Source organism: Barbus barbus (genome assembly GCF_936440315.1).
Source record: "Barbus barbus genome assembly, chromosome: 16".
In the NCBI taxonomy this organism is placed as follows: domain Eukaryota; kingdom Metazoa; phylum Chordata; class Actinopteri; order Cypriniformes; family Cyprinidae; genus Barbus; species Barbus barbus.
The window spans coordinates 762,424-774,863 of record NC_136744.1 but is presented as its reverse complement, the minus strand read 5'-3'; the positions used below and the strand labels follow the sequence as shown (position 1 = coordinate 774,863).

At 44.5% G+C, this 12,440-nt stretch overlaps 1 protein-coding gene across 1 annotated transcript in view; it reads right to left on the bottom strand.

Annotated features, from left to right (window-relative positions):
- Positions 1 to 2,518: 2,518 nt before the first annotated feature.
- Positions 2,519 to 12,440, bottom strand: part of LOC306882852 (HEAT repeat-containing protein 5B-like) — a 104,952-nt gene continuing 95,030 nt past the window's right edge. The window contains exons 35-36 of the mRNA XM_079437815.1: positions 4,647 to 4,860; positions 2,519 to 3,689 (exon numbers count right to left, since the gene is read on the bottom strand). Coding sequence (XP_079293941.1) covers positions 3,382 to 3,689; positions 4,647 to 4,860 — 522 coding nt within the window. The 3' untranslated portion in view covers positions 2,519 to 3,381. The remainder of the gene's footprint in view (positions 3,690 to 4,646; positions 4,861 to 12,440) is intronic.

The window sequence follows — 12,440 nt, the reverse complement described above, 5'->3', positions numbered from 1 at the left end:
GGAAAGAGAATTGATTAGTTCACCTCTCGAATATGATGACTTGAGGTCATCATATTCATATGTAACAGAATAAATCAGTGATGACTTGAGGTCATCATATTCATATGTAACAGAAGAAATCAGTGATGACTTGAGGTCATCATATTCATATGTAACAGAATAAATCACTGATGACTTGAGGTCATCATATTCATATGTAACATAATAAATCAGTGATGACTTGAGGTCAACATATTCATATGTAACAATAAATCAGTGATGACTTGAGGTCAACATATTCATATGTAACAATAAATCAGTGATGACTTGAGGTCAACATATTCATATGTAACAGAATGAATCACTGATGACTTGAGGTCAACATATTCATATGTAACAGAATAAATCAGTGATGACTTGAGGTCATCATATTCATATGTAACAGAATAAATCAGTGATGACTTGAGGTCATCATATTCATATGTAACAGAATGAATCACTCATGACTTGAGGTTATCATATTCATATGTAACCGAATAAATCAGTGATGACTTGAGGTCATCATATTCATATGTAACAGAATAAATCAGTGATGACTTGAGGTCATCATATTCATATGTAACAAATCACTGATGACTTGAGGTCATCATATTCATATGTAACAGAATAAATCACTGATGACTTGAGGTCAACATATTCATATGTAACAGAATAAATCACTGATTACTTGAGGTCATCATATTCATATGTAACAAATCACTGATGACTTGAGGTCATCATATTCATATGTAACAGAATAAATCAGTGATGACTTGAGGTCATCATATTCATATGTAACAGAATAAATCAGTGATGACTTGAGGTCATCATATTCATATGTAACAGAATAAATCAGTGATGACTTGAGGTCATCATATTCATATGTAACAGAAGAAATCAGTGATGACTTGAGATCATCATATTCATATGTAACAGAAGAAATCAGTGATGACTTGAGATCATCATATTCATATGTAACAGAATAAATCACTGATTACTTGAGGTCATCATATTCATATGTAACAAATCACTGATGACTTGAGGTCATCATATTCATATGTAACAGAATAAATCAGTGATGACTTGAGGTCATCATATTCATATGTAACAGAATAAATCAGTGATGACTTGAGGTCATCATATTCATATGCAAGAATAAATCAGTGATGACTTGAGGTCAACATATTCATATGTAACATAATAAATCAGTGATGACTTGAGGTCAACATATTCATATGTAACAGAATAAATAAGTGATGACTTGAGGTCATCATATTCATATGTAACAGAATGAATCACTCATGACTTGAGGTTATCATATTCATATGTAACTGAATAAATCAGTGATGACTTGAGGTCATCGTATTCATATGTAACAGAAGAAATCACTCATGACTTGAGGTCAACATATTCATATGCAAGAATAAATCAGTGATGACTTGGTCATCATATTCATATGTAACAGAATAAATCACTGATGACTTGAGGTCAACATATTCATATGTAACAGAATAAATCAGTGATGACTTGGTCATCATATTCATATGTAACAGAATAAATCACTGATGACTTGAGGTCATCATATTCATATGTAACAGAATAAATCAGTGATGACTTGAGGTCAACATATTCATATGTAACAGAATAAATCACTGATGACTTGAGGTCAACATATTCATATGTAACAGAATAAATCACTGATGACTTGAGGTCATCATATTCATATGTAACAGAATAAATCACTGATGACTTGAGGTCATCATATTCATATGTAACAGAATAAATCACTGATGACTTGAGGTCAACATATTCATATGTAACAAATCACTGATGACTTGAGGTCATCATATTCATATGTAACAGAATAAATCAGTGATGACTTGAGGTCATCATATTCATATGTAACAGAATAAATCACTGATGACTTGAGATCATCATATTCATATGTAACAGAATAAATCACTGATGACTTGAGGTCATCATATTCATATGTAACAGAATAAATAATATGATTTTGGTGGACCGAGCTGAATGGTCCATGCGGCGCGCAAACCAGCGGTGTTTTGTTTCGCTTTTCGTTAATTCATTTGTCTTTGAATGCAACTGGCGACGCAACAGAAATTGACAGTGGCACAGTATATGCTAACGACAGCAATATTACGAAAATTTGCGGTGGCAACAGTGCGAGCGATAATAAACCGGAAGCTCGCAAAAGGCCACTATTTAATCGCAGCCCTTTGATAGGCACATATAAAATTAATCAATCAATCAATTTAAAAATAATACTTATGTTTAACTGGAGCCAGAAAGTTAACAGTACATCAGCCTAGGCTGATAGGAATGGCTTAGCCTAACTTGCCAATGCAAAGTAATGTTAAAACATCGGTGGTGGTTACTATCATTAATATACTGTTGTAAATTGATAGGAGAACTTAAAAAGCCATTGTCTTACCTTTTTACTTGCGCTCTTCACAGGTGCACTTTTTTTCTTTTTTTTTTTGAATTTGCGAGAGGGGCGTTACTGTTTTTTGGTGGACTCTGCAGGGGGGCACACAGTGATGATGTCATAAACTTTGATTGGCTGAGGCAGTTGTTGTCCCAAGGTGATCATAAAAAATATTGGTCTCAGGACAACTAGGACTTGGCAAAATCAGGATGTGCGCAACGGTAACCATCCAGTCTGTTATGGAAAGTTCAGAAATATTGATGAAAACATTATTTGTGGACAGACAAAAGTTATATATCATATAGTTTTACTTTAGGAATAACCAGTAAAAAGCAGACATTACAATAAAGTTATTAAAATCTCAAACAAAACCTCTAAAATATACATTAGACCCACAGACTGCAAATCATTTAAAGAGATTCTGAGTCTGTATACACTGACATTCACAGCACAAGTCAAGTAGTTTACACTTTCAATAATCTTGAACAGTATTTTAAAACAACGCTCATCAGTTAACAAAATCACAAGCATAATTTTTGAAAAAAAAAAAAAAAACTGATATGACATTTAAATAATCAGAAAGAAAATAATAATTAAAACACACACCAACATTGCAGAACATAGTTATAAACAAAAAAACATGGGAATGTGGTCAAGGAAATATTCAGGTAAATGAGAATTTTTAATATTTCCACCTGTGTTATGTGAGCTTTGAAAATGAAGTTCCTCATTTTGACTTGAGTTGCATTTAAGGTGCATTTCAAAAGTGCCCAAAAAACAAACAAGATGCACTAATGCTTTTAACAGACCCGAAGCTTATGAGAATGTCTCTGTAACCTTTATTCACTTTATAAGGGTGATTGAATTCACCCACATGACATGAGGCAGCGCTGTGGATGGACAGGTGTGTACAGTGACTAGAAGAAGCTGGTCTTGAGTTTGATGGTGGGAGCCGCTTGTACAGTCGGCTGCGTTTGTCTCGCTGCAGTCTTGGCTGTACTGTTGGCTTGTCTGGATCTGATGGCAGCCTCGAGTCGGGTCTTAAGTTCCGGTGCCGCCCCGATAACAGTCTTGAAGGCAGCAGGGTACAGAGGACCAGTGTGCATCAGGTTCTGAAGGGCAAACTCATGCAGGCCTTTAGAGGCGGTGGAAGCCGTTGAGAAGGTCGTCTCATCCAACAGGTATGAGATGAGGGTCGGGACCAGCAGAGCCAGTAACTGAACTCCTGTTTGAGACAGACCAAGAGTTTGAGGAGAGGAAGATGGATCACAACTTAACATGAAGGTGCTCATTTTCCTATTTTTAAATGAATTATTCTGTTGAAAGGGTGTTAGATAGTGATGAAAATGTAAACGCATTAATAAATAGACTGCATAACTTTGGAAGGCGTAATTTTGTTTTTAATTTGCTTTTATCTAAAAATTTGGAATATAAGTGTATTGAACCTTTAGACCAAAAAAAAAAAAAGTGTCAATGTGTTTTGCGCAGTATGAAATCATATGTAGCATGATATAGTGAGAATATGCACAGCTCAATTTTATTTAGAGACTCAAACTGAGAAAAAATATGAATTTGCTGTAGATGCTGATATTTATCTAATGAAATTCTGCGGCTTATAAATGTAAATCAATGATATCTTTATAACAGTACAGCAGATACTGACATAAAATTATATAAATATCAGTGGTTGCTCTATATCTCCAATAATGTCTTAGTAAGATGAGACTGAAATGATCCAAACATAAAACCTAATACAATACGATGCTGATTGAGAGATGAAGAAATAATCGCTCCTCAGAAGATGTGAGACGAAGATCATTCCTCCGCTGAGGAACAGTGAAAGTAAAGCTTCTGGAAATGCTCCTCAAAAGATCCTGAAGATCAGATTTGAGACGCACTGATTTTACTAAAAAATGATTGATGGAGAATCAAATAAAGCTGAGCTGCTTCAGTCCAGTAAGTGAAGCAGCAGCTGAAGCTGGACGTTTCTACAATTACACTAAAAGAGCTTTTATCAATCAGACGACAGAAAACATGAGGAGATTGAGTGAAACAGGTTTAACAGCAATGTTTTAATCATGCTGAACACTTACTTAGAAACGTTAGAAATTCGAGTGTTAGATGCGTTACTGTAGCTTTTTAGGGTTAATTGCCAAAATCATTGTCCCAACAAAGCACTTACGGTTCTGTTCCTCTCCCATGGCCACAAGGCTCTCCAACACTTTAACTCCTTCCTGCACGGCCTGTAGCTCAGCAGGTGTGGACGGTCTGCTGTGCTCAACGGCCTTCAGCTTCTCCACCAGCACCGGCGCCAGCGAGTGAATGTAGGGTGTGGAGAGACTGCGACACGAGTGCTGGAACACAGACAGCAGCAGCTGATAACAGCGGGCCTGAGTCTGCAAAACACACACAAACAGTGCTTTCATCAATACAACATTCATCCTCCTTGACCTTCATTCATGTTTTGAATATTTGCTATAGTGTTGTCAAAACTAGTATGTTAACGCAGGCAATTAAATTTTCCAGTTTAACGGCGTTAAAAATATGTAACGTGTCGAAGAGTTTTATTAATCAAAATACAAATGAATCAAGTGTAATCAATGTGAAAATAGCCATTTATGTATCAAGTTATGCTACTATTATAAAATTGTGTCTGCCTGCATGTGTAGAGGCCTGCAGAAGAATGGAATGTGCAGATGTATGGTGTAAGGTAAAGCTGCACATCCTGTTTTGACATGATAGGGTCTCTTCCTTTAACGTAACATAAATTGGGGCCTATTGTCTGCTCTAGGAAACAGATGGAGACTGTTAAGCAATAACGGTATAGGAAATGTATAGACAGATGGAGACTGCTAAGCAATAACAGTATAGGAAATGTATAGAACACGCCTTAGGGGCAAAACCTGTATTTAAGCATGAACGAACATAGAATCGGGCAGATTCACTGCAGGGTCTCTCGGTTTTATTGTCTCTGATAATAAAATCGAAATTCTGGCATCAACACCCCAAGATTCTGAGAATGATTCCTCATAGCACTGGTAGAAGCCACCACAAACGCAGGGGCGGGGGCAGGGGCACCCTTCTCACAACTGCTGATTCTGTCTCTTTTTTTCTTGAAAAGAACTGCATTTCTTTAGATGCAGAGCGTCTTTACGAGCACATCAAATAGGAGACTTTTCACTCCAGCTTCGCCTCGTTGCCAGGCGCGAGTCAAACGAGTGCGGAAACGGTACAGGTGACGAGGAGCTTCAGTAGTGAAATGCTGTCAGGCCATGTGTCAGTAAAAACCAGTTCCCTATCGATACTTCATACTGCGTCGGTAGACGCTATGGGGAAAAACTGGGGATTCCCGCTATGGGGATTGACTTTTTCAATCACGCAGTTTGAGCGGCGCTGCACGAGCCTATGGTGGCAAAGCCCGCCAGAAAAGGCGGGGGCCATCTGGCTATATAAGCGGGCGCTTCGCCATAGGAAATCAGATCAATTCTTCTTCAGCGACGACGATCATCCCTTCACTGACACTCGGGACTGAAGAAGCTCGCCGTAGAAACGCCTCGCTGTGGATAGAAGCTGCCTTTTCCTCTGCGCCCTCTCGCTGTTCTGTCTGCTCTTCGAGCTGCTCCAGCGACCTGTGCAGATGCCAGCCTCGTCCCCTGCGGCCATCCGATGAGTCTAAAATCAAATTTGTCTAAAAGAGCAAATTTCAAGCGACGTTGTTGCAAATGTCGCACTGCGAGTGTAGCTCGCGCAGGGAATTCTGCATGATGCAAAGGGCGGTGAGTGTGAGTTCACTGAGGCAGAATGCTCACTCGAGTATAAGTCTCGCTCTTCTCCACTCGCTGGCCTTCTATGAAGGCAGCTCTTCACTTCCGTTTCTCCTCTCTCAGCAAGCTTGGAGAATGAAACAATAGAGCCACGGGGCTAAGTAACCGGTTTTGAATGACCCCACGCCGGCTCAAGAGCCCGCGTGCTCACTCTTACCACAGCGCTCTGATCCGCCGGTGTTTTTACACGTGAGAATCACCGCCCCTCGTTACATGAGCGGCTGTATCCTCTTGGGCGGACCGGAGTAGAAAGCTATCTTTGACAGCTTTGCGTGTGAGTCGCTGAAGCTGCTCCCTCAGAAACAGACGGCTTCATTGGCACCTCAGAGGAAGAAACACTTAACTCGTGGAGCGATCAGGCTTGAGTGATTGCACGCCGGTTTATCTCGTGTGCTCACTTTAATCTGCTAGAGTGTATTAACACGTGAGGGTCAGCACCCCTCATCGTATGGAGTGGCACAATCCTTCTATACAGATCTTACAATACTGCGCTGGTTGGCCCCGCCTCCCCCGCTTCACTCTCTGGGAGACAGAGATCGCGGGGCTGAGTGGTCAGGCTTGAGTGATTTTTGCGCGCTGACATAGCCCCGTGTGTTTCACTCTGCACACAGCGCTTTGATCTGCCGGTGTGTTTACAGTAAGGATTAGCGCCTCTTGCAGCTCTTTGATCTGCTAGCGCTATTTTCACTATTAAGCTGTCCTTGCTGAGCTCGCGGTTATCCTACTTCAACAAAGTTGACCCCGCCTCCCCTGATCTCGTGTTTCTCCTCTCCCAGTTACCTCGGAGAAGAAATATCAAATCGCAGGGTGTTCACACACAAAGATCATCAGTACCCCTCTTCTAATGAGTGGTTTGAACTTTTTTGGCAAATCGATAGAAAAGGCTGTCATTATGATTATCTGTCAGCTTCAGACTCTAGACCACGCCCACGGGGGGTTGACTGCTCTCCTGATGGAAGCATAGAGTCTAGCGCCCCAAAACGGCCTCTGTCACGCCTCCGAACACCCCGTTTAGCTCGGGGTGCTGACGGCAATGTGTTTGTGTACATACTGTTGTGAACTGGGCCCGTTCAAATAGCGTCCACACAGCCGTATAGTGAGGAAAAGTAAAACAAACATTTTCAAAGGAGTAATTTTTCTCTTCCTCTTAACAGGTGTGTCGAGTCCCCACACGGCGACTCGCCACCCAAATTAATCCAACACCCTTGCCACACGGGCCGAGGCCTGGCGGGCCATCCCCAGAGTGTCTCATTGGGTTCTGGCGATTATAGAATGAGATTATTCACTTCAATTTGCTCAAAGACCCCCGCGGTTCAGTGGTGTGGTTTCCAACTCAGTGCTAAGCAGCAACGCTCACATCCTGCGAGCCGAGGTGAAGAATTTGCTGGCAAAAGGAGCTATAGAGATAGTTCCCCCAGCTCAGAGCGAGTCAGGCTTCTACATGCGTTATTTCCTCGTCCCCAAAAAGAATGGCGAACTCCGGCCCATCCTCGATCTCAGACGTCTGAACCGTGCCCTCATGAGACGGCCGTTCAGATTGACTACACTGAAGCAGATCCTCTCACAAATTCGCCCAGAGGACAGGTTCTTTTCGCTGGATCTGAAAGACGCTTACTTTCACATCCAGATAGCCCCCCCATCACAGACGATTCTTGAGATTCGCCTTCGAGGGAGTGGCTTATCAATACACGGTCCTGCCCTTTGGGCTGGCTCTAGCAATTCTTTTACGAAGTGCATAGACGTGGCTCTCTCCCCTCTGAGTCAGATGGGAATCCGTGTCCTGAATTACCTCGACTACTGGCTCATTCTAGCACAGTCGAAGGCAGAGCTGATAGGCCACAGGTCCCTCCTCCTCAGTCACTTGGAGGGCCTGGGACTCAGGATCAATTTGGCCAAGAGCTCCCTGTCCCCCAGCCAAACGAACTTCCACCCTGGGGACAGTTTTAGACTCAGCCCACATGAAGGCGAAAGTCGCGCCACATCGCGTTCTGGCCATACGGCAGCTCGCGACTTTCTTCAGAATTGGAGCCTTCTACCCACTCAAATCGTTTCAGAGGAAGATTCAAGATTTTTATTTGTCACATACACAATTATACAGGGTATAACCAGCAGTGAAATGTAGATCAGGTCCGCTCCAAGGACAGTGCAATTATAAAGTATACAGATATTAAGAAAAAGAAAAGTAGAAAAAAATAAGAGAATAAAATAAAATAAAAGATAAAAAATATAAATATGAATGTGCAAGTCAGTATGTTGTTGACTTAAAAAGTAATAAGAGGAATGTGCAAAAAGTTGTACAGGGTATTTAAATAGCAGCAATATGACGTAGAAAAAAATTATGAATAATTATGAATAGCTTATTGATATGGTGATATTTACATGGAGTCATGTGATGTTATGACACGGAGTTAGAGTTTAGGAGCCTGATGGCCTGGGGGAAGAAGCTCCTCCTAAGTCTCTCAGTTTTTGCCATCAGGCTACGGAAGCGCTTACCAGATGGAAGCAAAGTGAATAGACGGTTACCAGGGTGATTTGAGTCCTTGAATATTTTGACAGCTCTATTTTTGCAGCGTTTGAGGTAGATGTCCTGCAGAGAGGGGAGAGCAGACCCTGAGATGCGCTCAGCTAAGCGCACAACTCTCTGTAGTGCTTTGCAGTCCTGATTTGAGCTGTTTCCATACCACACTGAGATGCACTGAGTCAATACACTTTCTATGGTCCCTGAATAGAAAGTTTTCAGGATTGCTGGTGAGACCCTGAATTTCCTCAGCTGTCGCAGATGGTACAGTCTTTGCCTGGCTTTCTTAACCTGTGTTTGGATGTGTGTAGTCCAAGTCAGGTTCTCGGAGATGTTTACACCGAGGTACTTGAAGCTACTCACCCTCTCCACAGGGGTCCCACTGATCATAAGAGGAGTGTAGGGCTGCTGCTGTCTCTTCCTAAAGTCCATGGCCAAGTCCTTTAGCTTTGCTCACATTCAGCGAGAGACAGTTGTCCTGGCACCATGATGTGAGTCTCTCTACCTCATCCAAGTATGCGGTCTCATCGTTGTTGGAGATGAGGCCCAGAACCACAGTATCATCAGCGAATTTGACAATAGATGTGGAGCTATGAGAGGACACGCAGTCATGAGTAGAGAGAGTAAAGCAGGGGACTCAGGACACAGCCCTGTGGGGCTCCTACGTTCAGAGTGATGGAGATTGACGTGAACTGGCCAACTTTCACCACTTGAGGTCTGCCGGTGAGGAAGTCTTGAATCCAGTCACAGAGTGAGTTTAGGCCGAGGTCTGTGAGTTTAGAAGCCAGCTTGATGGGGACTATAGTGTTGAAAGCTGAGCTATAGTCAATGAATAGCAGCCTTACATAATTCCCATTGTTGCTGTCCAAGTGTGTGAGGGACTCATTAAAGATGGAAGTGAACAAACCAGCGAGCTGATCGGCGCAGGACCTCAGAACACGGCTGGTTATCCCATCAGGCCCGGCTGCTTTCCTGACGTTCACTTTCTTTAGCGCCCTCCGAACCTCATCCTCCGACACAGTGATTACAGGATCATCGCTGCTCTGCCTGCTGCTTCCTGACGCGCTGGACAGCAGAGACGCGCTGCCGCCGTTGCAATCGAAGCGGCCGAAGAAGGTGTTTAACTCGTCAGCCAGCAACGGATCTGCTCTCACCTCCGCGGAGGATTTGTTTCCAAAGGCACAGATGGTCCTCAGTCCCTGCCACATCCGTCGAGAGTCATTGAGCTGGAAATGAGACTCAATTCTCTCTCTGTATCTGTGTTTAGCGGCTCTTACTGCGCGTCGGAGAGCATAGCACGATGCTTTGTACTCGCTCATATTCCCGGTCAGAAGAGCCTCATTGTAAGCGGGGCCTCATGGCCTCCGCATCGCCAGTTCTTCAGTTGGGCCTTCTCAGGATGAGACCCCTTCAGTACGGGCTGAAAACTCTAATTCCGCCTCATGCGTGGCGTCATGGACGCATGCGCATCAGGGTGGACCAGGCCTGCGTGTCAGCCCTGGCCCCCTGGAAGGACCTACGGTGGTTCGAACAGGGCGTGACAATGGGTTTGGTTTACAGAAGGAAGGTTGTTACGACGGATGCCTCCAACACAGGTTGGGGGGGCTCTGTGCGAAGGCAAACCGAGCTTCGGGTCCTGGACGAACGCGGAAGGACAGCTACACATCAACTGCCTCGAAATGGCAGTATGTCAAGCTCTTCAGTTCTTCCTGCCAGTCCTGAAGGGACACCACGTGCTAGTCGGTTCAAGAAATCTGGCAGGGCAGAGGTCGACCTCTTCACCTCCAAAGACAACTCTCACGAGCGAAGAGCGAGGACACGTTGGCCCACGAATGGCCCAACCTTCTGTATGCTTTTCCCTCAAGTAATCAGGCAAATCAGGGAACACAAGCACAAAGTGCTTCCAGTGGCCCCACTCTGGAAGAACCATCATTGGATCTCAGAGCTATCTCAGCTGCTTATAGCAGCTCCGTGGCCCATTCCCCTGAGACGAGACCTCCTCTCTCAGGCGAACAGAACGATCTGGCACCCCCAGCCCGAGCTGTGGGACCTGCATCTATGGGCACTCAATGGGAATCAATAGATCTCCCCAAGAATGTCCTAAATACCATTGAACAGGCTAGAGCCCCGTCCACAAGACGCCTCTACGCCCTTAAGTGGTCGGTTTTCTCCGTCTGGTGTCAAGCCCACGGCGAGGAGCCGACAACATGTGACAAATCAGTGATATTGTCCTATAGACCGCTCTGCTGCTGGCGCTACCATTGGTGAAGCAAGTAGGTGACTTGCAGTCTCTCTCTGTAAACCCTGCCTGTCTTGAGTTTGGGCCTAACGACTCTAAGGTCGTCCTAAAGCCAAGACATGGCTATGTCCCGAAGGTGCTCTACACTCCATTTAGGGCCCAGATTATTACACTCTCTGCGCTCCCCCCTTCTGAGGAGGACCGGGAGCTCAACCTTCTCTGCCCGGTCAGGGTATTGAGAACTTGCATCGAGCTTTCCACGCCCTTTAGGCAATCGGAACAACTCTTTGTCTGCTTTGGCGACTGTACCAAAGGGTCTCCGGTCACAAAGCACAGGATAGCTCGATGGTTATTTGAAGCTATTGCACTAGCATACTCCTCCCTGGGCCTCCAGAGCCCCATTGGAGTGAGAGCCCATTCCGCTAGAGGCGTGGCCTCTTCCTGGGCGTGGTGTGTCCATGGCAGACATTTGTGCAGCGGCCGGCTGGGCCTCGTCATCCACATTTGCCAGGTTCTATAACTTGGATGTCCCGGCCTTACAGGCTCGGGTTCTCTCTGCTTAAAGGGCACACACCTATCTTAAGCGGTCCCTTCAGGCATTGCCTGATTCTTCAAGAACGCTCTTGGCCCCATTCCTGGTGCTGAGGCTGTACTTATGACCGTTGAAACGATATCTAGGCTGGACTGACCTCTAGCAGCTCGGTCCTCATGCCTCCTGCAGGATTCTTCCTGCTCATAATTGGTCCCTCTGAGCCTTATTGCTCAAGGCCAGTTTATGTTGGTCGTTTCTCTTCATGGCATGGCGGGATTGTATTTGTTCCCCATAGCGTCTAGCGATGCAGTACGAGTGAAGTATCGATAGGGAACGTACTCTGTTACTAACGTAACCTCGGTTCCCTGAGATACGGGAACGAGTACTGCGTACCGTGCCATGCCATTCAGCTGAGAGGAGAAATGGAAGAGGTGTGAGAAGAGCGAGACTCATACTCGAGTGAGCATTCTGTCTCAGTGAACGCACGCTCACCGCCCTTCTGCATCGTGCATAATTCCCTGCGCGAGCCACACTCGCAGTGCGACATTTGCATCAACGTCGCTTGAAATTTGCTCTTTCAAAGAAATTTCATTTTGGCCATTGATGGCCGCAGGGGACGAGGCTGGCATCTGCACAGGTTGCTGGAGCAGCTCGAAGAGCAGGCAGAACAGCGAGAGGGCGCAGAGGAAAAGGCAACTTCTATCCACAGCGAGGCGTTTCTACGGCGAGCTTCTTCAGTCCCGAGTGTCAGTGAAGGGATGATCGTCGTCGCTGAAGAAGAATTGATCTGATTTCCTATGGCGAAGCGCCCGCTTATATAGCCAGATGGCCCCGCCTTTTCTGGCGGGCTTTGCCACCATAGG